This window comes from Parambassis ranga, chromosome 17 (genome assembly GCF_900634625.1).
Source record: "Parambassis ranga chromosome 17, fParRan2.1, whole genome shotgun sequence".
NCBI classification, from domain to species: domain Eukaryota; kingdom Metazoa; phylum Chordata; class Actinopteri; family Ambassidae; genus Parambassis; species Parambassis ranga.
The window spans coordinates 10002146-10027860 of NC_041037.1; the positions used below are offsets into that span (position 1 = coordinate 10002146).

General features: G+C 40.8%; 4 protein-coding genes across 9 annotated transcripts; 2 read left to right on the top strand and 2 right to left on the bottom strand.

The window, feature by feature from the left end:
• Window positions 1-1202: 1202 nt before the first annotated feature.
• Window positions 1203-4178, top strand: LOC114449859 (presenilins-associated rhomboid-like protein, mitochondrial). Of its 2 annotated transcripts, none has more exons than XM_028427700.1 (10): window positions 1203-1331; window positions 1922-2099; window positions 2212-2316; window positions 2399-2534; window positions 2607-2702; window positions 2818-2967; window positions 3077-3147; window positions 3230-3331; window positions 3472-3569; window positions 3894-4178. In XM_028427700.1, exons 1-10 carry the CDS (start codon window positions 1255-1257, stop codon window positions 4018-4020), a joined length of 1140 nt encoding a protein of 379 aa, XP_028283501.1. In that variant the 5' UTR covers window positions 1203-1254; the 3' UTR covers window positions 4021-4178. The 2 variants fall into 2 exon arrangements, with proteins under 2 accessions (XP_028283501.1, XP_028283502.1); XM_028427701.1 differs by having other exon boundaries at window positions 2402-2534.
• Window positions 4179-4419: 241 nt separating this feature from the next.
• Window positions 4420-6782, bottom strand: extl2 (exostosin-like glycosyltransferase 2). The gene is made up of 5 exons (XM_028427282.1): window positions 6516-6782; window positions 5744-6186; window positions 5598-5668; window positions 5394-5509; window positions 4420-5215 (listed from the first exon to the last, which is right to left on the bottom strand). Exons 1-5 carry the CDS (start codon window positions 6518-6520, stop codon window positions 4804-4806), a joined length of 1047 nt encoding a protein of 348 aa, XP_028283083.1. The 5' UTR covers window positions 6521-6782; the 3' UTR covers window positions 4420-4803.
• Window positions 6054-9228, top strand: LOC114449537 (glyoxal reductase). 3 transcript variants are annotated; one of them, XM_028427283.1, is made up of 9 exons: window positions 6054-6149; window positions 6830-6922; window positions 7030-7118; window positions 7492-7740; window positions 7899-8000; window positions 8280-8371; window positions 8528-8710; window positions 8795-8854; window positions 8967-9228. In XM_028427283.1, the coding sequence occupies exons 3-9, from the start codon at window positions 7043-7045 to the stop codon at window positions 9060-9062; spliced, it is 858 nt and encodes a 285-aa protein (XP_028283084.1). In that variant the 5' UTR covers window positions 6054-6149; window positions 6830-6922; window positions 7030-7042; the 3' UTR covers window positions 9063-9228. The 3 variants fall into 3 exon arrangements, with proteins under 3 accessions (XP_028283084.1, XP_028283086.1, XP_028283085.1); XM_028427285.1 differs by having other exon boundaries at window positions 6060-6149; window positions 6830-6917; XM_028427284.1 differs by lacking the exon at window positions 6830-6922 and having other exon boundaries at window positions 6071-6149.
• A 634-nt stretch (window positions 9229-9862) lies between these two features.
• Window positions 9863-25143, bottom strand: rc3h1b (ring finger and CCCH-type domains 1b). 3 transcript variants are annotated; one of them, XM_028427106.1, is made up of 20 exons: window positions 24995-25143; window positions 23416-23824; window positions 22148-22268; window positions 19140-19379; window positions 18853-19028; window positions 18573-18773; window positions 18270-18402; window positions 17523-17641; window positions 17188-17300; window positions 16832-17077; window positions 16469-16680; window positions 15973-16382; window positions 15706-15864; window positions 15441-15596; window positions 14973-15195; window positions 14540-14630; window positions 14310-14406; window positions 13912-14130; window positions 13631-13734; window positions 9863-13525 (listed from the first exon to the last, which is right to left on the bottom strand). In XM_028427106.1, exons 2-20 carry the CDS (start codon window positions 23644-23646, stop codon window positions 13369-13371), a joined length of 3408 nt encoding a protein of 1135 aa, XP_028282907.1. In that variant the 5' UTR covers window positions 23647-23824; window positions 24995-25143; the 3' UTR covers window positions 9863-13368. The 3 variants fall into 3 exon arrangements, with proteins under 3 accessions (XP_028282907.1, XP_028282908.1, XP_028282906.1); XM_028427107.1 differs by having other exon boundaries at window positions 13912-14103; window positions 14540-14633; XM_028427105.1 differs by having other exon boundaries at window positions 14540-14633.
• Between the last annotated feature and the right edge of the window lie 572 nt (window positions 25144-25715).

A 25715-nucleotide genomic window follows, 5' to 3' on the forward strand; every position in this document is an offset into this window, starting at 1 on the left:
GCCAGAGTCCAAGAAGTGTTGCCATCAGGGAAGTAGTGATTCCGCTCCATGATATTGTTATTCATGTTGTCGAACTTCTAAATGCAATTTGGCAATTACACCCTGACAATTTTTTATAAAGTTTATTTCCTATTTCTTATTTTCAGGGGAACGTAACCATGTAGTGTTGAAGTTGAAGTATATAGTGATGAGAACAACAGCTTTGTGATTCAGCTTTGTTATTAGGGCCAGAGCACGAAACATGCAGGAGGCCTATTGTAATGCAAGGAATTATTGTATACCTCGACTTCCAAATCCCCCCTGCACACCAGTATTGGTTTTTAATTTTCTTATGTGTCAACCAGACTGAAAAAACAGATGATTAATCTGGAATATATCCTATGAATATGCTTTTTATAATAACATCGGTGTCTGGGGTACAGCACCACAAGGGAAAGACGAAGAAGTGGGGGTCTTCTAGACATGGATTTCTATAGGTTAAGATTAGATCTTATCCACAGGTATGTGTGCAGATCGATCTTGGTGTATTGTATGTATTCTATTGTATTGTATCAAGATTTGGTATAGAACCCTGTTCCTGTTAAGGTTAGGCATGGTTGGTGTTACTTGGTTATGGTTAGGGTTATGGCTTGCAAAGGAATCAGAGTTAGTCCCTTATTTGGCTCACCAAGGCCATTCTGTAGATTCTGTAGTCTCTGTAGTGGAGACAAGCTGATCTAACACATTGCCTTTACGCATTAATTATATCCATACTGGATACTATTTTACTTGCTTGTGGTATATCAGTTATATTATATATGACTGTAATTCTTTGACCTGACTTTTTATTATTTTTCTATGTTTATTTTATTTTATTTACTTGCTATTTTTTTCACCTATTTTTTTATGTATTATCTTATTTTATATTTTTAACCTAGAATGCAAGCAATTTTCTCCTGGGATGAATAAAGTATTCCTGATTCTGAAACAAATCTCAGTAACAACTTACTAGCACGGCAGCATGGCTGAAATCGAATGGATCAGCACACATAAATCTGTTTTTTTTTACTTTCACCTCCACATTTATCCTCCCCTGTATGTGTCACCATTCTCGTGTAAAGTAATCACACCCAAGCTTGAGATGACACCTTTGTCAGAAAAAGAGTGCAAAAGCGTCCATTTGCACATACAGTTAATCAATATTACATTTTCCGAGGGTCCTTGGACGCAGCATCAACCCGTGGGGCGGGCTTACGACAGGAGGTCATCACAGTCATGGCGTGGAGAGGATGTGTTATGAAATGGGCCAAAACAGAATTTATCACAAACCAGCAGACTTCACGAAGTTCTAGGTGAGCAAACCAAAGCGCTGTTCGGTTCGTAATGTGTGTTTGTAAGAGAATAACACTGTGTTAGGTTATTTGTTGTGTCGACCAGCAATGTGTGGTTACCCAACTGCACCGACTGTCATTGTAAAGCTAATGACAGCGTCTCATTTATTGACAGTGCAAACACGGCCACTGTGTTTATGCAGTGAGTTGTTTGTCGGTCCTACTGCTTATTGTTTATCCTACTCAGTGTAAGGAATAGCATAATAAACATTTAGCTGTCATGTTTGGGCTAGCCAACGTCAGATAAGCTACACACCAGTAATTTTCTATTTTACAACACTTTTATTATTAAGAAGTCAGGAAAGCAGAAATGTTTGATTAAAACAGTAGCATTCTACACTATGAATAATATTAACCATATACTGAACCAGCCAATGCTTGATTGAAATGTAAACAATAGCAATAATAACAATGATTTCTTATTTGTATTGCTGAACAAGTTCCTATAGCTGACTCCTGTGTAACATTGAGTTGTGAGAATGTTGGGAAATAGACGGTCTCTTCACTAAAACTTACTATCTGTAAAAATGTTCCTGTCTGTATTTTTTCAGACTCAATCCTTACAACCAGCAGAGGTGCGGTTTCCGTCGTGAACCCAAAAGGTCAGACACAAAGAAAGGGAATGTCTCCCAGGAAACAAAGTCCTCACCCTCTGGAATACAGGGGCCTCCACCTACTCGCAAAGTCCCCAGGCCGTCACTTTTCAAACCACTGATGTTCACAGTAGGGGTAGGACTCCCACATTTAATGCTTTCTGTGTAATTTTAAGTAGAATAAGATGCATGTATAATGAGGATTGGAGTGGTAGGATGGTGTTGGCTGTTGTCTGATTCCATGTTAGTTTACAGGCTGCTCCTTTGGTGCAGCGGCCATTCTTCAGTATGAGACACTGAGGTTAAGAGTTCAGACTGCAAAAGATGAAGAAGAGGCAGAAAAACTTATTCAGGTGAGTTAATGATACAGACTTTTCCTGTCTCTCCTCCACCAGTTCAGGTAACAACCTGCTTACAGTGCGTATTTTATGTTAGCAGGGCTCCCAGGACATGGCATATTGGCATGACTGGTGGAGCCAGCTATCCAGCTTCCAGCGACAGCTCATCCTTGTGATGTCTGTGGTGGACGACTTCTGGAGCAGCCTCTCAGAGGGACAGAAAATGGTTACAGGTAGCTAACCATCATCTTGCCTGCAATCATCATAGTCCTGTGTTTCTCAGCTTTCTTTTTTAATATCCGCAGGTATTATTGCTATAAACGCCGCTGTGCTGTGTTGCTGGCGGATCCCTTCAATGCAAAGAAGCATGATTAAGTACTTCACATCTAACCCTGTCTCCAGTACGTACATCCATGGATGTTCATTTCAGCTTTGCAGCTTGATCTTCTGGCCCTGATTAAGTTTTCTTTGTGTTTCCTGTGTGCAGGCTAAAGTCCATTTTTCTCTTTCCATCAGAAACAAAGTGCCTCCCCATGGTCTTATCCTCCTTCAGCCACTACTCCATTATCCACTTGGTGGCCAACATGTATGTCCTATGGACATTCTCCTCAGGAATTGTGTCTCTCTTAGGAAAAGAGCAGTTTCTTGCGTTCTACCTGTCGGCAGGTGAGTAGTCTGATTGCATTTATCGGTTCTGAGTAAAGGGTGATCAGAAATATGAAAGTTAATGGTATGTAAGTGGTGAAATCTCATTCTCAAATGTGTTTATCTTCAGGTGTGATTTCTACTATGTTTAGTTACATGTGTAAAACTGTCGCTGGAGGCTTCTACCCGTCATTAGGAGCGGTAAGATATTTTCTAAAATCTTCAGAAGGCTTTAACCCTAATGAAGTGCATGTTTCGAGCTGTGACTTTGCTTGATCCACAGTCTGGTGCTGTCATGGCGGTGCTTGCTGCAGTCTGTGCAAAGGTCCCAGAGGCTAAACTTGGCATCATCTTCCTTCCTATGGTCACTTTCACAGCAGGAAATGTAAGTTATGCACAGTTTGTATTTGGATACACATTCTAATTCCTACACTTATAAGCATGATAAAATTCACACGTTTGTTCTCATTGCACTTCATTGTATCTGGTTTGAGTTGTAAGATTGTGCCATTGGCTTGTTTTTAGGCACTGAAAGCACTTGTGGCCATAGATTCAGCTGGGCTTATAATGGGATGGCGGCTGTTTGATCATGCAGCTCATCTTGGCGGAGCCCTCTTTGGAGTGTGAGTCCTCACATCTGGTTATCTCTTACTCAGAATTCTATGTCCAAGAACAACAATGATTTGGGTGAACAGAAATAATAAATCCATGAGATGTGTATTGACAACACATCTCATGGATTTATTATTTCTATTCAGTGATCAGAGTTGAGCTTTCATGTCCCTGGCTTAATGTGTTCCAAATTAAACAATCAAAAACAAAAAAGCTTATTCATATCCAGATGTAAATCTACTTATGGTTTGACCAGCCTAAACCCTTAAATTGGTCTCCAAAGTGGTTTGATTATTATGCAGTCTTACTCATTTTCCCCATGTCTTTTCCTACAGATGGTATGTGGCATACGGTTACAAACTAATTTGGAGAAAGAGGGAGCCTATCGTGAAGTTGTGGCATGACATGCGGTCTCCAGGTGCCAAGGGATCTGGGCCTGGGAGCGGGCCTGGGGTCAGTTAATACCAATCCTTGGAATGCTTTTACCACTGAATATGCAAAGACACTTTTCTCTATCAAGATGGAATGGGCATATTATTTATCAATAAAAATAGTTTTCCAATCCAAAACCTAGTAATGAACTGATTTGATGGAGCAGTTGATGATGCATGTCAGGCAGATCAGACCTCACACCTACACAGATAACAAATCTGGAAAAGAAGAAAGTTTTACTTATAATCCCATGACATCCTTGTCTGTGGATGCATAGTACTGGACATACTGATGATTTTTTTTAACTATACCTACATAATCTCGTTTTTGTTAAAAGAATTCATTACCAGTCATTACTACAGAATAATGTATCATGTATCATCTAGTGTTTATTTGTAATAAAATTCTACACATTTGGTTACACAAAAACACTTTGAGAAGCAGATTCACATCAAAACAGAGCTTTTGGAAACAATACAAATATTTGTAAGCATAATCAAATATGGACATGTTCATCTGAGTGGATGTACAGAAAACTGATTAAAAATACTTGGTTTCACCACATGTGGAATCACCATCCTGCTGATGTCACGATGAAAACCTCTCATAATCTATTATAAAACACAGAAGCAAAACAACTATTTTTACTTTGGGATTTTCTGAGTGTTTTATAAGTAGAGAGCAGCTCCTAACTGGACACAATCACATAAGCATAAAAACATCAGGTAATTCAACGTAATCCTCAGCACAAACTAGTGATGTTAACCACACACTTACTGGACGGTCTTGGACAGTGAGCTACATGGCACTTCTTCAGCCTCTACTCTTGTGGTTGGCATAGCTGGGGAAACCAAACTGGGAAACCATGAGGTTGGAGAAGCAGAGTGGCATGGAGCCATAAATCTGTGTCAGTCTATTCAGACAGTAGGACCTCTGGAGGAGGTGTTCAGGGCGATGCCACATACCCTGGTACCCACTGCTGGCTTCTTTTTCCAGGTTACGCAGGTCCACGGGTTTGACAAAGACCCCAGAGGGTCTGTCGATTCTGCCGATTCTGCCGGTCTTCAATTGTTTCTTTAAATACAGGGCCACGGCAAAGTTAACAGCAATATCATCACAGTTCTGTGTTTCATCCACCAAGGCATGGACTGCTTCAGGTTGATCCTGGAAGAGCTGCAGGTATCGGTGGTGGAAGAATGCAGCCCCGATTAACACCATGGAGTATCTGCAATGAGTAGATCCAGATAGGGCATACATCAACATAAGATCAAATGGAAACAAAACTAGTACAAAAAACTGCAGCTTTAACCACTGCTTCTACGAATCAATGAAACTGCTGTTTAAACTGTCTACACTCATAAACATACTGTCTTTGCAATATAAACAGTAGGTAAATAACCTACTTGTCACCTCCAGCTGTTTCTGGATCCTGCAGTTCAAAGCTGCCATAACTGTACACTCCTCCTGAAGTCGAGACGTGTTTCCGTGGGACAAATCCAACAATCTGGTCTGGAAATTGCTGCAGAGCCAAATACACTCATGCTATTTTTTATATTTTAACAGTAAGTGTGGCGCATTATCAAAATGTAATATGTATATGAGATTACCTTCCAGACAGAGAAAGCAAAACTGATGTCTGGAACACTGAGGAGAGTGTCATCATCCAGCATCAACACAGCTGTACCAGGAGAAATATATATTTTAATAACTTAAAAAAAGAATGTACAGTGTGCAAGCTGACAGATATACAAACCATCAGTGTCAATCTCAGGGAATGGTTGTAATCTGTTGCGCATCCGATTGCTAGTCTGCTCCTTAAAGACCACCTGGACTGGATGAGGCCCCAAGGAGTTCCATAACTTTACAGGCATCTCCTCCCTGATGTTGTTCCACACTATGATGATCCGCTGCAAATGAGGCACTGCTTGGTAATGATTTAGGAGTTTGAGCAAAATGTCTGTGCGGTTGTAAGTTTGTATGATGATGGTAAACTTCTCCTCTGAGCTGTCAGCATGTTGGCTTTGTGCAGGAATGTCTTTTTGTGTTGCTGCCCTGCGCAGTACCCCCAGGACACCAGCGGCTCCCTGGTCCTCAGCAGGCGGCAGCAGAGCCGTCAGGGCTGCACCAACTAGGAGGATCAGCAGGAACGGCCAAACCAGGTAGGTCCGCCGGACCCCTAGCCAGCAGCGGGGCGCCCTGCAACAGAAGTTTTAATGAAAATAAATTAAAGCTTTATATGACGGTGTAAAGTTTTCTGGCATGCGCAATTCATAAAACGGTTTAAAAGTTGTATCAAGGTTTAAAATCGTTTACATTTATTATGCAACCTTGTAGTAACACATGATTCACAACTGCCTTCGCTGTTAAGAGTCGTTTTTGCTAACTTTAACGTGTTTTAGCTCTTTTTTCTTTAGATAGACAAAACGCTGATCCTCCAGTTTAACCGACTCGTGTGACAGATTTACGCTTTTACATTTTACAGTTAAAATTAAGTTGTATTTTTTTTTCCAAAAGCCAGAACTCACCTCATTTTGTTGGCATTTCGCAGAACCCGTTTACTTTACATGGCCGCCATATTGGATGACTTCCACCAGAGAACTTATAAGCAAAGAGCTTGACACGCTAAGTTTACGTTCGCCGTAGAAGACAATGAGAATAAAGAACAAACTGCTGCACTGTTAGAAGAACAGCATGTCGGAAATCACTTTAAGTATAAAATGTATCTGAGTCTTGTACTCATATTTTCTGTTATGATTTTCTGTCGCAGGATTGAAAATCTCTGTCATCTGTCAGACGCCATTTTTGTTACGTAAAACAAACGTGTGTGCTTTTCTTTTAGAGGCGTATCTCCACCTTCACCAGAGATGTTATAACAAGAGTTTAAAAAAAGGCAAAAAATACACTTCTCCACTTTACAGCAAGCTCAAGTAAGGTAACGGCGTCTTTCATTGACTGTAGTGCTAATGTAGCTTTGGTGTGGGTATTCGCAAAATATAGTAAGTATTTTCTTGTTAGAGAAAGAAACCTGTTTGTGTCCAGGTCATTCAGGAGCATGACTTTCGCTCCAGTGTGGAGATGTCCAACAGTTCCACTTTCCAATGGTCTGCAGATTCCAATACTTGGATTAGGTGCGTTTTACTAAATCCAGAACACATATAAATACATTACACAACCTCAAGTACTGTAATTATATATTTTTTAATGCCTATTGTCATAATTTCTATAATATAAGTATTAAAATTAAGTAAATATTACGGTTTACTAAGTAATACAATTGTATTTCTTGAATACAAATTTTTGCAAATTATTAAAAATAAATAAATCTCTTGTGGCAGCTGGATGTTGTCTTATTGACCTTTTGTTAAAATCTGGATTAATCCTCATGCCTTTTTCTTTTGTGACTTGATATTATGTCAGTATTCATACAGTAGTATTACAGTATTTAAAAAAAATATGATTTGACTATATTTTTATAGTGTCTGTATTCTCTGTCTGTTCCAGGCACATCTCATGATGGTGGATACTCTCATGATGCCATTATGTACGCACTCACTGAGTGTGGCATGCGTCACATTGACACAGCAAAGCGATATGGATGTGAGGAGAAACTGGGCAAAGCTATCAAAGAGAGCGGGCTTCCACGAAGTGATCTGTGGCTCACCAATAAACTGTGGCCAGCAGACTATGGATATAATGCTGCAAAGAAGGCCTGCCTGGACTCGTGTTCAAGGATGGGGGTTCAATATTTTGGTAGGAGACGTCATTTAAAAATTACAGTGTCACATCGTTTTAAAACATTACCCTTCCACATTAATTTTCTTTTTTCATTTTTATAACATGTTCCCTAGTGTGGATACAGTGTGTTGTTTTTCTTTCTTATGTTAAATCATCACCTACCACTTTTTCAGATCTGTACCTGATGCACTGGCCAGAGTCACTAAGGCCTGGTGGATCCAACAGGGAGATGAGAGCTGAGACCTGGAGAGCTTTAGAGGAACTTAATGAAGAAGGTTGTTCATGGGTCCCTTAAATTCTGGAAGTAAAATAAATAATCTGTGGCTTTAGACTAGTCTCAAGGATGACAACTGGCTGACAGACCAGCCTTTTGGCTATGGAGCTATCTCCTTTAGTAACTTGTGTTTATCTGCTGAAATCACTGTATTAAAAGACTATACACAATATTAGAATTGGACAGCGTAAAATGACAAGAGCTGTACATACATTCACATAAATATAGTAGCTGAAAAAGGGCTATTTCCTAAAGCATGAATCTCTGTTTGCCTCTATAGGTGTGTGCCGTGCTATTGGGGTGAGCAACTTCCTTGTCCACCACCTTGAACAGTTGAAGGAGGACTGCAGCATCATGCCACATGTTAACCAGGTAGGGTTTTTTTTAATCTGAAGGCCTTCAATGTGTTTATTTTGCTACAAACAGAATGTAGATGGGAAATTATAGAAATACAAAAATGACAGCTACAGTATGGGTTTTTCACTAGGCACAAAAAGTATTAAAAAAGTAATCTGAAAATCGCATCAGGTGGAGTACCATCCTTTCCAGCAGCCCAGTGGCTTGATAGAGTACTGTCGTCAGGAGGGGATTGTGTTTGAAGGCTACAGTCCTCTGGCCAAGGGTCAAATCCTCAGGAATCCCATCGTCTGCCAAATAGCAGAAAAGCACCAACGCACACCAGCACAGATCTGCATCCGCTGGTGTATTCAGGTTTGGCTTCTAAACATCGCCGTGGCTTTAAACTCATATTTTTGTATCTACTGATATTTTGAATAACTTAGATTGTTTTCTCAGAACGGAGTTGTCACGATACCTAAGTCCACCAAAAAGAACAGGATACATGAAAACTGTCAAGTGAGTTAAAAGTCCCTTTTACAGTCGTTTCATAGATGTCTATTAATCATCACAGGAAGTTAATCTTCACACATTCCACCCACCACCTCTTCCTCCTCCTTTATCTCTGCAGGTTTTTGACTTTCAGCTGGAGCAGGCAGACATGGATGCTATAGGAAATTTGCACGATGGAAGACATGTTAGTTGGGATCCAACAAATGTGGAGTAGAAAAATATCAGGATAATATTGTGATGCGTTTGTGTGCACAGCAGTTTTCCTGGAAGGAGACTCTTTTACCTTTAGAGACGTATGTGTAGCATGCTGAGTGCCTGTATATTGCTGCTGTAACAGTGACATTACCCGGCTTGGAATGAATAAAGTGCTTCCTATTTTATTTTTCATGACGAGAAACTGATTCATCTCATAACACACAAAATCACCCGCATGCCTTGCAATAAAAAACATTAACTGATCTTATATAAAGCACTAGATATTGCATAATACTGTAAAAACCTACAAATGAAGAAGCTTATGTGCTCTCTGCACAACTCTGTTTCCCCCACAACTTTCAACATGTCCAAATGTATGTAAAGCTCTGCCCTAACTCGGTGCAAATGCTAAGAAAAGCTGATTTCCTTCTCACTTCTCATTGAGACATCACATTCCTGAGCTCATTGAGACATCAGGTCTTCAGTCTATTCTTTACTGCTCAATTGCAACAGGTTTATGCAGGTAGATGGTAATGCCAAGAACAAATCTATGACTAAATGACTCAAAGAGAATAAATTAGACCTACTGAGATGCTCGGGCAGGACCTGAAAAGAGCATTTCATGCTTGCAAACCCTAAACTGTGAAAGAAATTCTTCACAGAACTGTGCATACAGTGGCATCTGTGTAAGGTTTTCTGTCTATGTTGATAGAACAAGGACAAATACACTAAAAAGGCTGCATCTAAAACCACACCTTAGAGCATTGCAGAAATGTGATAGCTTCACATACGACAGTAGAAAAAAAGATGACAAAAGCATTCAGTTAGCAATATCATTTAATCTTTCCCCCTCAGCTTAGAATCACTGTTGTACATAAGTTACATTTTGTTTTCTCAATTTCACAGGTTCTTTTTTTTCCTCTTCAAACTTCCAGTTTGACCTCCCTCTCGTATCAAACAAAAAAAAGCAGATTGTATTATACAAAAATGCAAACCAATTTTCACACAGTGAATTCTCTTACAAAGTCATAAAATGGCGTAATAATGGCTACATCCACATTGGAGGAAGATAATTCTAGACATTCCTTAATGGAGTATAATATACATATAAAAACTTTTTTCTTGCTGAAATCAAACCTGTACCTTAATTTAAGAGATATCTTACACGGGAGTAATCATATAAAAAAGCCATTTGCGAATTTTCCCCAGAAAGTCCGGGAATAAAGTGTGAGCCTCAAACAGCAGTAACAGAGTTCAGTGGTCAAGGAGTGGAGGGGGTTAACTGGTAAATGAGGGGGTGTAGGCAGCAGTTCCACTCAAACAAAAACACACAGGAGATTGAAATGAACATCTTTGCTATTTACTAATGTTGTAAACCACCCCATGTCAGTTCTGCTAAGCTAAAGGTGTTTAGGCTCATTCAGACCTGCAGTGAACCCATCAGGAAGAATCAGCATTGTGGTACTTTGGGTTGACTTGCATTTGGAAAAGTGTAAAACTACATACTGAATTAACACCATTGCCAACCTGGCTAAACCCAACTCTCATCATGATTTTATACAGTATATTTCTTTGTAGGCCAATTTGCTGTGAATAGTTGTGTATAATGTCTGGATGTCAGCTGAATACTTTTAAAGCTGCTGACTACACATCAGGTCAGATGGTGCATCAAAGACTAGACTTGCAGGTCAATAAATTCACTCAACTATTGCGGAAACACGAAAAAAAACTACAAACCCAACTATGTTGACATTTTCTTAAAAAAAAAACAAAAACAGTAAAAAGTTTTGTTTGAGATCTTGAGATTTGTATTATTGCATTGTTTCTGTTTTACGTGACATTTTCCAAAGGTGGTGGGGCGATGAGGTCTGATAGTCTGACTCTACACCTGCCAATTCAAGGTTAATTAGCATTTCAGAGATCATCTCGTGCTCCTGAAACAGATCACGTCAAGGAGCATTACAAGACGATTTAAGGCCAACCTTTCATCAGAGGCTTCCTGTTAATTCTCTCGGGGGGGAGGATGGTGGGCAAAAACTTTTCTAACACCTTAACACTATCACCCGGTACAGCACACTTTGTGAGGGGAATAAACAAAACTTAGTCAGGGTACATTTTCTACAATACAATCTAGCACACACAAAAACATCTCCATACATTTCCCAAAGTGACAGATTTTGTCTTCTTCGGAAGCATAGTCTATAAAGAACATCTTTGTTTGAACACAAAAGATTAAGTGAACACACATCAATGCACACAGAAGTCCTTCATCTGGGAAAGGATAAAGTCTGTGTTGGCAACCAGTGGACAGAAAAAAAAACATTTTGCTGATTCTAAGTAGAGATCATTTAATATAAATGCTGAGCGAGTAGAATAAGAGGTGGCACGTTAATAGTGCTTTAGTATATTAATGTATGTATACATACTTATATGTATAAGTGAGCTGTGTACCTAAACAATAAATGTAGCAAGGAGCAGCCAGAGGCTTTAAGTGAGGTTGAAAGACAAAAATGAAATCCAAAACATTCGCTATTATGGCGCAGACAAAAATGGAAGAGATTCCCCATCACAAACCCAGATGAGGATTCAAGACACAAAAACGTTTGCGTCTGTATCCGACTCATCAGTTGTCAACGATTTGTCAAAGTGTGAGATTATTAGGACCCCTCGTCTGAGAGAAACAAAGGCTAATTGTTAAACTAAAACAACTTGACCCAGAGCGTCCCCTCACATCCTTTAACCGTTTGAGCACAGGGACTCACACGCTCTCAGCAGAGCTGTACAACTGTTGCCAATCATGCTAAATGTTTACAGAAGGCAAAGAGCTCTATGTTGAGCGTCAGCAGTAAACAATTTAAATGATGGAGAAAGAGCAATAACAGTTACAATGATGGTGATGATGACAGCAGAAAACATCTGACCAAGTGTCGTAGCATCAATCCTTAATGCAATAAAAATGAACTTCTCCAATTTGATTCAAAGATAGCTGTTAAAAGTTTATTTGGTTTACTCAGTAACTAACACTGCTATCTTCAGCTGTAAACACAATTTCAAATGCACTGTGCAGCTAAAAACGCTACAGCAGTCACCCTTCTACTACAAAAGTTACATTTGCACAAAATTCGTCCACTTGAGGAGGGTACGTCTCCATCTATGCTCTCTATGAAGACTTAACAAGGTAAACTTCACTGCCCAAAATCGTAACAATGTAAAGCATGAAAAAAACCAAAACAAAATAAAATTAAACAAATGAGACACAAGGGAAGGCAACTTCATAGAAGTTAGGAGAACAAATGACAAGATAATCCCAATGGGGAGGCCTTTTGTGTGGCCAGATGAGAAGCTCTGAGGAGGGAAATCCTTACTTGCCCCTGATGTTTTGTAAAAAGTTTAAACTTATTTCACCTGACTCCTTAGGCGGAAAGATGTAACACAGGCGACAGGCAATACAACCAAACCACACAGGGTCAACACCACAAACGGAGAAGCACATAGTAGATTCCCTTATAGAAACATGGAAAAGCTTCTTATCAAAAGACTTGTTGCAATCTTTAAAACAGAATGCTCCAATTAAATATATCATATACTGCTTTCAAGTATGAAACAGACGTGGTGTGTTCATAAAATGCAATAATAAAATCATACTTCCCGTGGCAGGTGAGGAAGTGCATGTGGTGTAACGCTTCATTTCCGAAACACCTTGCATGTCCATTTAATACAGGGGGGGTATTGTTTTGCTTTTCCCTCCTCAGGCTTCTGGATCTGAGCAACTTCTTTTTACGATTTTGGGGGTGAGTACCGTGCAACATATGTCTGTTGTTCTAACAAAACCTTCATAAGTTATCAAAGAGCGGTTCCTCAGTGTATGTAATGTGATAGTACTTTTCCTGCTCCTCTGCATTTAACCGTTCATTAATATATATATGCTTATACAACTAAACCAAAAGAAAGATCAAATGGAGTAGCCTTTTTGAATAATGTTACATTAACACTGTCAACATCACCACCATTTTTTCCTCCTGATACATCTATTGTGAGCCTTGTTAATCTAATCCCAGTACAAAAATTAAAAAAAAAAAAAAAACAACACACACAAGAAATGTTATCATATGCCCTGGTTTCCAGGCAAGGAAAGTCAATAAAAAAAGCTCATTCACAGAACAAAAAGAAAGAAAATTCATCACGGCAGATACTGCTCATCTTCTAAATAGAATGGGTGTCTGTGTGCCTGTGCATGCTTTTCAACTGAGCATCTTGTGTGTGTATGTATGTATGCGTGTATGTATGTATGCGTGTGTGTGTGTGTGTGTCCATGTGTGTACTTCCTAAGAGCAGGAATGGACAACCCCATTCTTCTGCACCTCTGAGCCAGTAGCACCCTGATCGGAGCATAGGCTCAAAGCAGACGTCTTATTTGTCAGTGACAGCATGGACCCGCCCACTGCACTTTCTTGCAGACTGCTGGAGCCATTTGACACCTCGCTAAATTAAAGACAGTAAAAAAAAATCCAAGTGAGTGGACAGGCTAATAAAACTAAACAGAAATATAATATATGCCTTAGTATCTTATGACTATGGGTTACTCACCCAAGAGCCAGCGAGATTTCTTCCAACTGAGTCTTGTGCTCTGGCTGTCCATTCTCTGTAGGTTTCATCTTATACTGCTGGACATCATGGGCTACTTGGTTTTCCTGGTTTAAGAGAGACAAAATGTGCTTACTGTATCCCAATTGTACGAAGGTTTTTTTATATATATATAAAATACATAGTTTATATCAGCTATATATAATTTTATATTTTTGTGCAGAACTTGCATACCTTATCCACATTTTCACTGTCACTGATTCTGAAGAAACCCCTTTGCTTACCATAGCCATTTCGCGGGTCCTCTTGCCAATCTCTCTCTCCACCTGGTGGAGCTCCAGGCTTAACTGTTCACTGGAGACAGCTGTTGCATTTGCTCCCCCTGCTGGCCACTTGGCCTGCTGCTGTTGTGTGGCTACTCCTGCCTGGCCCTGGCTGGGCTGCACAGGCTGAACTGCCAAAGCACTGGCCTCCCTCTGCAGAAGCAAAGAGTTACTGGCAGCCTGTAACAACGAGACAGGAAGTGAAGAGGGTGTACAAGTAATCTGAAACTCTACAAGTCTAGTTGCTTCGCTTCAACCATCTGAATGAAAAATGACCTGCATGACTTAAATACTTCATCAACAATCTGAAATATGTTTTTTTATACTTCAGCAAATGAAAAATGATCCTCGTAACACACCTCAATGCTGTGCATTTGGGTCTGCTGGTTGATCTGCTGGTTAACCTGCTGCAACTCAATCTTTAACTGTTCTCTGTCTGGGGCTGCCATTGGTAGGCTGTGAGGGCAAAACACAGTAAAAGTCCTTTACAATTATTCAGCTCTCATTATCATACATGTATTGCTGTTATTTTTTAGTATCGTTAGTATTATAATAATCCAAACGACAACAGATAAAACACAGGACTCACCGCTCACTAAAATGTCCCTGAGAGGAGGAGGCAGTCTGGTGGGAGGGGTATGAAGCTCCACCCCATCCTCCATGGCTTCCATAAGTGTATTCTGCTGTAGGCAAAGGGGCAAAAATGGAAAACAGAAACTGAAATGATTAATCCCCACGTGGCAAACACACTGACAGAAAAAAAAATTACACAAAAAGTGGGAAAGCATGTCTAATTCAAGATTAATTAGCATTTCTGCTGCATCGGACATGCTTTGTTAGTAGCAGTATTCTGCCCCCTCAGTATCAGTTTAATATGTTATAAAAAGACTAATAAGACTAAAATGCATGTCTATTAAGTCAAACTACAATCTGGCAAGAATGGAATGTCTTAATCATGGTACATTATCTACAATACAATTTGACTTGAGTTCATGAATGTGGTTGTGCAAATGGTTTCTTACCTGGCATGGCCATATGTTTAGAGGTTGGGTTCTGAGGAGTTGAGGCCATAGCCTGCACAGGACCAGTGGTCTGGTAGCCCGTCTTTGAGGTGCGAGAAATAGCACCAAAGCGAGACACGGTGGGTTGAGGGCCAAATGGAATTATAGGGTCATCATCCTTAACATCTGCACCTCTCCGAGGAGCATCCAGTGATGGTTCCCTAAGACCTTTAGCTTCCACATTCTGACAAAATTAGAGGACAAAGAAAAGAAGTTATTATATAGAGAGCTTAGAGTAAAATGAGTAAGAAACTTTAGTAGAGAAACAGTTACTGGTTTTAACTGGGTCTAATAAACATTGTCAAATAGCTTGTGTCAATATTGCTTCAAATATTTAGTCCATTACCGTATGCATCATGAGTTAGTGCTTCAAAATCTATTGATTTTTTTCACTTACAGTATGTCTATACCAGGAAATATACCACTTACCATCATCTCCATGGTACCAGGAACCATAACGTCTTTGGGTTTGGCATCCTTCGAGCCTATGTATGAGCCAATAGTTTCACACGACCAGGGGGAATATTGCCCTGTATAGTCAGGCTCTCTGCATTTCACTAAGGTTTTGGAGCTCTCTTCACCAAACTGCAGACATGGAAAACGCATGCATTAATATAATGATACTGTATAATTGTAGTCACATTTTGAATCCGAAATTAGTTGCACTGAAATATTCTCTGATACACATTCTAACCTCAGGTGGGTAGTCACTGGGGAAGGTGTGCGAAAGAGTAGGTGAAGCAGCAAACGGTGGAGGGGAAATGACCTTCCTTTCTTCCAGCTGGGATAACAGCTCCTGCCGACGTCTGTGTAAGTAGTCCAGGCTATGTTGGGAACCACTATATGATGGTCCCTAAGGCACAACCACAAACAAATACATGAGTCAATACTAAACAGTCTGCTTTGATTCTTGCATGAACACACAAGGAGAAAACCTTGAGGCAAATATCAACAAACTCACCCTGGCATAAGCCCTCATAGGCGGAGGCTGGCCACCTGGTTGATAGTAACCATCTGGTGGGTATCTATCCCGCGCACTGGGTTCCTGGTGGTAGAGTGAGTTTGTCTGCGCTGCTGATTGTGGGGGAACATCCAGAGGTGCTGGACTCATTCTGACCAGGGCATCCCTTTGAGATGGGTAAGGCTGTGGGGGAGGTGGTGGGCCCGCGTAGGTTCCGTGGCGACCTCTGTCATAGTGTGGAGGGTGAGGATAGGAGAAGGGTGGGCCAGAGTGAGGGGCCTGGTAGGTGCGCTCCGGGGGGCCATAATTAGAGTAAGGGTCCTGGTAAGGGGGTCCTGATTCACTAGGGGGAGGCGGGTTACGGATGTAATCCCGTGGAACATACTGTGGTGGTTGTTGGTACGGGTACCCTGAGAAATCAATGAAAAATGATCAATAACACTTTTTTGTGATTTCCAAGCATTCATACACACAAAGGTATTTTCTTGATTTTTACCTGTGGGGTACTGTGAGGGCTCATACTGAGAGGCAGAAGGAGGAGGGCGTGTTTCATAGCACATCTCAGGGAGTTGAGGATGGGGGTACACTGGTGAACCTCTGGCTACTACAGGAATGTGCTTTACTCCAGAGAGGTGATCTGTGGGCATTCTTGGATGTGCCATTGCATGAGGTGGCAGAGGCATACCAGGTTTGGGCAGAGGGTCCAGCCTAGAAGAATAAATTCTGATAAATGTATTGATTCAAAGGATGCATCTTGTCTTGCTGGGTTAAATACAGCACAGGAAATTTGTTTTAAGTTTTAAGTGCTGCCGGCTTTTTAGCTGCAAACTAGATTAATGTGTAAAAATACAGTACTCACACATCAGGAGGTGATCCTGGGGCACTAGGACTTCCTCCATCCAGCTTGACAGGTTTACGCAACAGTTCATAGGAGACTGTGTCAGTGCCACGAGCAATCAGCTGGGGCAAAGAGGGTGCACCACTGCCATTGGTGAGGGGCGAAGGCTTCCGGGTCACTGCTACATCAAGAGGAAGGCCCTCATCTGGCAAAAGCCCTCCTGAACCAGGGAGGCGAGCTGCCAGACGCTTATTCATCTTACGATACCTGATGGACATAAAACGCATTATAAAATTCATAAGAATCACTGTGGTGATTGACTTGTCTAATGAAAAATAAATATGGTATGCTTCCGAGCTAATAGGTGATGGACTCACTTCTCCAGTTCTTCCTGAGAGTGGGCAAAGGTGCAGCTAGCTCCACGAGGACAGCCTCCCTTTTGTTTCATGTCACGGCACATGTATGTCTTGTACTTGCTATGCTGAGGAGGCTTAAGAGAAACAGAAGAGTTTCCATGAGAACTTTCCATGCACAACAAAGGTAAAACCCTACTGTGGCAATAAAAATAAAATCCTTGTACACACTATCCTCCAACTTGCTGATACTATACATTGTAAATGTAGAACATTTTTCTACCAATCTCTGGATCATTATAGGAGCAATTATCAGTGTTTCTTCACAGCTCTTTTTGTGGTTCAATGGAAGCACTGACCTGTTGGGGATCAGCTCCTTTCTTGCTGTGGTTTTGGATGAAGTCCACCAGGCCATGTACCACTGTTTTTACTGCTACCAACCCCTTCTCAAGCTGCTCCCATGTAGGTGGAGGAGCATCTAGAGAAACAAATGGAGACGTGAGAACGATATTTTAATTGACTGTAGCTTTTTGTTGTGAGCAACACTGGAGTGTAGACTGTGCCCTATGAAAGCACAGATAACATTGCACTAAATGTCCTGAGCAGACGGCTTGAACATAAATGCTTTTGTCTGGTTTACAATATTGAGCTTCTCTTTTTGTTTACAACTTCCACTGGGAGGACAGAGGGCAAGACGGTCAGTTAAATAAATCTGATGTATGTATATCCCCAGTCTTGTTCTTCACAAAATGGAACATAGGTGGGAATAAAAGCCAAGAGAACAGAAAGAGCATAGTGAAAGCTCAAATGTCAAAGTTTACACATGTGACATTACATGTAACTTGGGGTTTGAAACTAATGTTTGCATCTTCAATCAAAACTAATACTCCAGGCCCACTATCACAAGGGATTATACTATACTTTTAGGTAAAACAAATTAAACAGACATTATTATATATAGTGAAAAACACATTAAACAGATATTTTCCACTCCACACATGATAGTTTTACCCTCGGGAAAGAAAAAAAAGGTTGTTGCCAAACCCTGTATCTAACATGTATCCCATCAAAATTCCAGAAGTTGGCTTGTTTCTTATGTCACTTACCAGGACTGGGATCAATGTTGGCCAGGAGTTCCAGGTGTGGCCGCAGCCTGTTAAGGTTGGCTGGGTCTCCAGTCCTTTGCAGTGCAATTGTCAGCTCTTGGACACTCTGAGCAAAAGAGGCTGGGGTCTGCAGCTATGTCAGAAGCAGACACACATACACAAAGAGTCAATACTGGAAATGTTATGGTACACAGGATATTGTATGCAACATGCATTGGTACACAGAGTTAAGAAACATGGCAGAAAGTACTGGACGAAACTATACAGCTGGTAAAGGGAGAAGAATGTACATCTGTTGCACACCTTATCGATGATAGACTGCATGTGTGACTTGTGAGATTGATCTCCATACAACAGAGAAGACCACTGGTCCGGTGCAATGCGCAATCCACCCTCCATGGCAATCTGAACGATCTGTGAGTCGTGCTCACGCCGCAGAGCCTCATAGGTACGGAATTCCTCCTTCAACTGCATTAAGGATGAATCTTCATCACGTTTGGTGACCTGCAAAGCCACAACAGAAGCGGTTAATATTGTTTTTCTTCATTCCACCATAGAAAGCTTTATTAACTTTCAGTCATACCTTGAAGCAGGAAGCCCTGTAGAGCAGCTGCACCACATGACCTATGCTAGTTTTAGATGCCTGAGGGAAGCGTGGCTCAAGCCTCTGGACTACAAAAAGGACCAACACCTTCCTAGACAGAGCTGAACCATCTTCTAGAGCAAGGAGGACCAACTTTAAAGCTTCTTCCTGCATCGCTGGGGTAGAAAAAACACCAGTTAGCAAAGCCCCATAATTCTAATTAACTGTTAATCAATGAACTGCAGCTGTTGTGGATTCACGTTAAAGGTGACAGAAAACCTATCTACCTGGGCCAAGAAACTGACATCCTCTTGCACGGACAGCAGCCCACAGATTGGAGGAGAGCTGCTGTGGATTCTGGTGCTGCAAGATGAGTTCGGTGACGGTTCGCTCTCCCAGAGAGCGGGCAGCTCTCATGGCTCTAACACGGCCCTCTTCTTCCACCAGCTGACAATGAACCAGAGTTACCAGTTTCCTCTGCATGGGTCGACTCAGCATGCTCTGGGCTGTGCTGCTCAGACCCACGCCTGGAGAGAAAAGAGAAGATACGACATATATGATATATGAAGCACAATATGACATAACATATAACAATGCAGTATTTTTGAGCAGCACCAAAATATAAAGCTCATAACACTGAACTGATACCTCTGAAACCTCTGTCAAGGCTGTATTCTAAATATTAAACGTGAGTTTATAGTTTGTGTTATGTATGTACTACAGATATGTTAAGTTGTATGTTAATTCTTGTATCATACCATATATAGATGCTTACTTGTATACCCAAGGCATTAGGACATTTTTAAAAAACGTTCCGAACAGATTCATCTTGTAGCCTGACACAGGCGATTTTAAATACTGGGAAACTGTTAATGACATTGCATATTACTACATGTCAAGCACATTATATTAATATATAAACATATTTGTGGTAAGTTGCTTTATAATTTGAGTCATAATCCACCACTTTTAAAACTGCCCTTTGTTTTATGATTTATTAGAATAGAATAAGAAACATTGGGTTGCCAGCTTTTGTGTAGTAATCAACTGTCCAAAGGTAACTGATAGGTGTTCACCTATCAACCAGTCATATTCCATTATCAGTCATAACATGTCCAAAGAGGTTACTGCTTAAAACACTGCTGCAAGGGGTTTGAGAGATTGTGGTTTTAACAATTAGCTCTGCCTGTGGAATTCTGCTCTATAGAAAGTTCAGTTTTAATGGCCTTTTAGAAAGTAGCATGAATCCAAGAATTCTTGGAAGCCTCCTCAAAGCCATTGATGTATTTGACATAGTGATGCCACACATGAAAAGACAAGGCATAGTATTACACAACAAAAGGTACAACCTTTAAAACTTTCCCAACAATAACATAAAGAAAGGGGAGTAAGTCCACATCTAATAACAGTCACATGCTAAATCTTGCCATTGTTAATATGTTTACCAATTCAAATCAGTTGGTAAACAGCTGCTACTTTTGAATGCACCTGGGCTAGCTGGCTTACTCACCAGCAACTAGTGTGTGAGCACAGTGTTAGCATTTAGCAGCTAAAGACAACAACGCAGAAGTTCCCTCAGGGAAAAGTAGCAGAGAACTAATCATACCTAAAAACAGAGTAAATACTAGACTTCTACTGGAAACACAATAATGATGAAGGATAACTACATAACTGCTGGTTGTATAAATAAGCATCTGCCTGCAACTTTTCTAGGTCATCCATTGAAGTTCCAATGAAATTTGCAAGCTAGTGGAATGTTATTTTGGCCACAACTACTGTGTGATTTTTTTTCCTGAGTGTGCAACTCAAAATACTGTATTTAGTGTTTGTAGAAAATGTGTGGATAGGGAGATAGATAGATATTCCCCAATGGAAATGTAGGAATCCACACTGTAACTTTTCTCAATAAGAATATTGTTACCATGTCTTTAATAATGCTCTTAACAGGGCAGTTTATGTAGTACTCGGATTTTCTATGGCCCACGGCTTCTATCTTAAAATATGTTATTTTTGGCCCGCCAGCCAAACAGAGTAAATCATACAAAATCAACAGGCAATTCTTGTTTTTGTTTTTAACTCATTGTGTAACGTTTGCATCATGATTCTCTGAGCAGAACATTATCACTCTCTGTCTGCATCGTGGTGCGTCATGCAGTGCTGCAGGGCTTGGTTGTTGGTAAACATGCTTCTGCATACAACCTGCTATCAGAGAGCGTCTGTACAAGTGAAGTTCTCCAAAACTACGGAGCCCCTCCTTACATGGTAAAAAATAAATAAATTGTGGCCACGAATTATGTGTAACGTGCGCAAGAAATATTGTTATTATTAGTTGTAGTAAGTAGCCCTATTAGAATTCATGGACGGGGCGCATGGGAGCGGGCTGCCTGTGCAGCAGTGAGCGTCCCTCTGTGGGGAACGTGTCGGAGTACTGGGGGGCTCCAGGAGCGCAGGGGAGTGGAGCGGAGCGTCCCTCTCCCTGTCCATCGTGTCGCTAGCGATGCTAGCGATGCTAGAGCTGTTAAAGCGACATGATGGACAGGGAGAGGGACGCTCGTTGCTCCCTGCTGCACGGGGAGGCTGCGTCCTGGCCGGCAGCCTGCTCGGGCCTTTTTACCGGCGGCTGGATAAAAGCAACTCTCCAGAAATGCGAACATTTGTAAACCATAAATTAGTTTGTGTAGTGTGCTAAACTGTGATAATGTTCTCTGTTGTTAAACTGTCAGCTGTACAGTGAGACGCGGCACTTCTCTCAACAAGACTCCGTAATTCAGTCCTCATCTGTCGTAAGGCACGTCATCACGTTTTTACGTCTCGTTGACATGCACTGAAAACCTGTGTAAACATTAAATTACCAGACCCTTTGAGATCAGCACTAAATGACTCCCACCTAGTCAACCTGACATTTTACTGATGTCTGCTGCTCCTAAACCAGACCTGCCACATATGATCAGATCTCACCTTCACAGTAGAGTCGATAACTTGCCTGTTGCTCTTTTATCACAACCACACAGTCTCTGAAAGTTTTAAATTTATGCTGTATATTCAGATAACATTTTCTTATCTGTTCATCTGAATGCTAAGGTGTTATTTTGTTTGCTGTGTAAGATGTAACATATTACAAAACAGCATACACAGTTTTTATTGTTTAAAATAATGACATCTGGGACTGTTGGCCCTCGGAGAGTTTCGCATTATCGAATCTGGCCCTCCCCGAAAAAAGTTTGGCCACCCCTGGCCTAGAGGTACAGTCACAAAGGGAAAAACTAAACTTTATATGTATGTAATGTTCACATACCTCGGGTGTTGCTGAGAGGTTTGAGGTAGAGGGCCAGCTCTTCCACACACTGCCTGGCCTCCTCATAATGCTGGGAGTCCTCTGGACTGTTAATCAAGGCAACTGGCTGAGCCTTAGGAACCTGGAGCAGAACACATAGGAACATTTTATGAGAACTTAACAGCTGGAACATTCCAACCTAATCAAGTTGCTACAACACTGTGGAGGGAGATGACCATTATCACATTATTAGTTTTACAATTTGTCAGTGTTTCTGTGATTATTATTCTTGTATCGTCTTCTATCTATTTTCCTGTACTGTGTTCAGACTGTATCAGCGCAAGGAAATGTCTGACAAGAAACTTGCATTGTGTATGACAGTCTCAATGTTTGTACTTTAAAACATAGGTCCAGGTTGGGGATACACATTATAGCAGCCAAATATTGATTGGGCCTCCAATGAAACTTCAAAAATTACTGCACAAATACAAACTATTATTTACATTATGCAGTTTTCCCAATAAGAGAGAACAAAGCCTGATGAAGAGAGAGCTCTTTACAATAGTGCGGGTAAACAAGAACTGAACAAGTCAGTGGAATGGATATTGTTTTCCATTGGCATTGTAGATGCTATGTGTTGAAGATAGTTGATAATAACAATATGTGTAAGATGCATAAAAACAAAAGCACAGTAAGGGCTGAGTATGAGGCTATTTTGCATTTCTCGCTGAAAGCCAGTGTCCTCATGCTGTATAACACTTTCTAAGAGCACTGTGGGATTTCACTGGTGCTAGTACAAACTTCCACAGTGTTATTTTTCAGACTGAACTGTACATTAATATAAAATCAACAGCTGTAACCTCAGGTTAATAAGGAACACTCTCTCTTCAGAACCTGTTAAAGCACATATGCTAGCATTGAGTGGAGCAACAAGCCACCACAACAGACAGACAATGACTTTGTCCATTTAGTACAGTCTTGAAGGTCTGACCAAAGCCTAAACAGTATTAGCTCAACCTCACCCACTGGTCAAACAACACCTCAGATAAATACAGCTCATGGTGCCAGCACTCAGTGAACCAATAAAATTGAAGTTCTTGCTCAATGACTGAACTATGACTCATAAAGGAAACCCCAAGTCTTGTGCATCACATAATCACTGATACATAGCATTAAATCAATTCATAAACAGTGATTACAGAAAACAGCACACTATAACAATATGAATGGTATATTACACAACACATCTAAATGTTCTTAAAGCATTATCAAACAAACAAACATCTTACCTGGCCTCCCACCAGCTGCAACAGGGCTGTGTTGACAGGAAGCTGCTCGATGTCTGTGCTGATGGCCGTCTGGTCAAAGGGACAGGCCTTACGGTGCAACTTGTTCAGGCACATCTTGCAGACAGTATGTCCACAGCCCAGACTGATGGGCCGGCGAACAGTCTCCTCAAATGTCTGTGTGCAGATTGGGCACAACAGGAACTCTGTCCATTGTGGTGCTTGCACTGGCATGTTGATGGGAGGGTTGTGTATAAATGTATGTAAGATTTAAACACAGACAAAAAATATAATAATAATAATTATATATAATGGAAGATTCCACTGGAATCAAGACTTTTTTCTTCCGAACTCAATCGTTCTTATATGTCCTCAAACATTGTGGATTTTGGATCACATCGCGTGATGAATACTGTAAAGGAGAAAGAAAAAGCAAATTACACATAATTACAACTATGCAACTACACAACATTCTCTTATATCAGCAACTTTGGTTCCAGCATTATTTACAACTACAAAATATGGCTGGGCTGTGTATCAGATTCTTTCTAGGCTATATGTTAAAAATACATTTTACTAGGCGCTGTTAACTTGTAAGAAAACAAATTAAAAAGAAAACAGATTACACGGCACACATCTCTAAGACAAAAATATTACACGCGACGGAGGCAGATCAAAACAACTGCTGTTTGGCCTACTTAAAAGAGCTGCTTTCCACTATGACTATGGACAAAGGGTAGTGAAGGGGCTAACTAAGTCCCTGCGCTATCTAACTTGTTTTGAAGCTAACGTTTGCTAATAGAGCTGAGTAACACTATGCTAAACCTAAACTACAAGCATCAAATTAAGATTGATCAGCGCGTTTCTTTCCTAACTGCACCCCGATGTGTAGTTACACACTCATTAACTATCTATATCTTGTATGAGACGGTATGTTAGCTTGCTAATTGTAGGTAACGTTAGCTTAGTCTTAGCATTTTAAGCTATGGGTGGCTAGTTTGCTATCTTGGCTAACGATGAAACGTCGTTTGATCACAAGCAGCTGCTTTATAATCGAAATCATATCGTTAGTTGTTTATCATATAGTTATTAATCTGCATGTAGGCATGGCTGTAAACTATTTAGACTACCGAGAACATTCGTACCATCTCGACAACTAGTCAAGGAAATGACTAGCAGATGAACCATAACCATTTTACTTGCAGTGAGATTATGTAACGCTAGCATCCGAAACTACCAAGCAACCCAACTGCCTAACATGTATTTAGCTTCAGCGAACACGTCCAGTTTAACTCCATTTTAGCGAAATGATTTAAATCATATCGGGCTGGTACTATGGTCACATATGTAGAAACAACTAACTCACAAATACGTTCTCGACAGAGTGAGAAGTGAATGCTAACAGGCTAACGAACAAACGTTGCTCCTCCCTACAGTAGCAATTAGCACGTTAGCTATCTTTCGTGCTAGCAACAACTAACCATCGCTATGCGTCATTATTATGACAAAAAAAACTATTCACACAACTTCTACTGTTAGTTTCCTATAAAACACATAAGTAATTCGTGGCGGCGCTACTCACTTATTCCAAAAGACTTTGAAGTTTTTCATCTTTCTCGAGGAAATTTTTGCGATATTTTCCTGCCATGTCGACTGTGCAGCTTAGCTGCTGCCGAGGTTTGGGGTGTCAACTCGACGGCAGACTCGCTAGCCGGTTACAGCTAGCTTGGCGAGGTGTGTGTATGTGTGTGCCTGTGGGCTACTGGCGCCCTCTATTGACATTGGGACGCATGCACACCCACAGCACAAAACTGAGCAGCGCCTGTCACATCTGGGGATTGAGACAGCTGGCAAGCCGAACATTGTCCCAATTAGGATGACTGTACACGAGCGTATGGATATAAGTGTGTGTGTGCGCGCGCGTCTATGAATGCCTAGACGGGAATGGAAAAAGGGAGAGAAGAGGGGGAGAAAGAGGGAGGGATCAGCTGTATTGACAAATAAGAATCAGCTGACAGTTGTTTTTATGAGACAAAATTGGGCCTCTGTCCCCTAAAATACATTATAAAAGAATCGGAACACCCCAGGGCTGTCAATGGGGATGTCTTATTCAGACTTAACCCACTGTAGGTTTTTTGTGTCTTTTTTTCCATTGGCTTATTACTGTGTGGAGGGAATTGGTGTCTGTGTGCGCTCCTACTTACGCAACAGAGAGCGTCACTCTGCAGCGGGTTCGCGAGGGAAGGACGAAATTAAAGCAGCAGCATTTTTGTATTCCATTTTTGTCTAATCCCACTGATTTC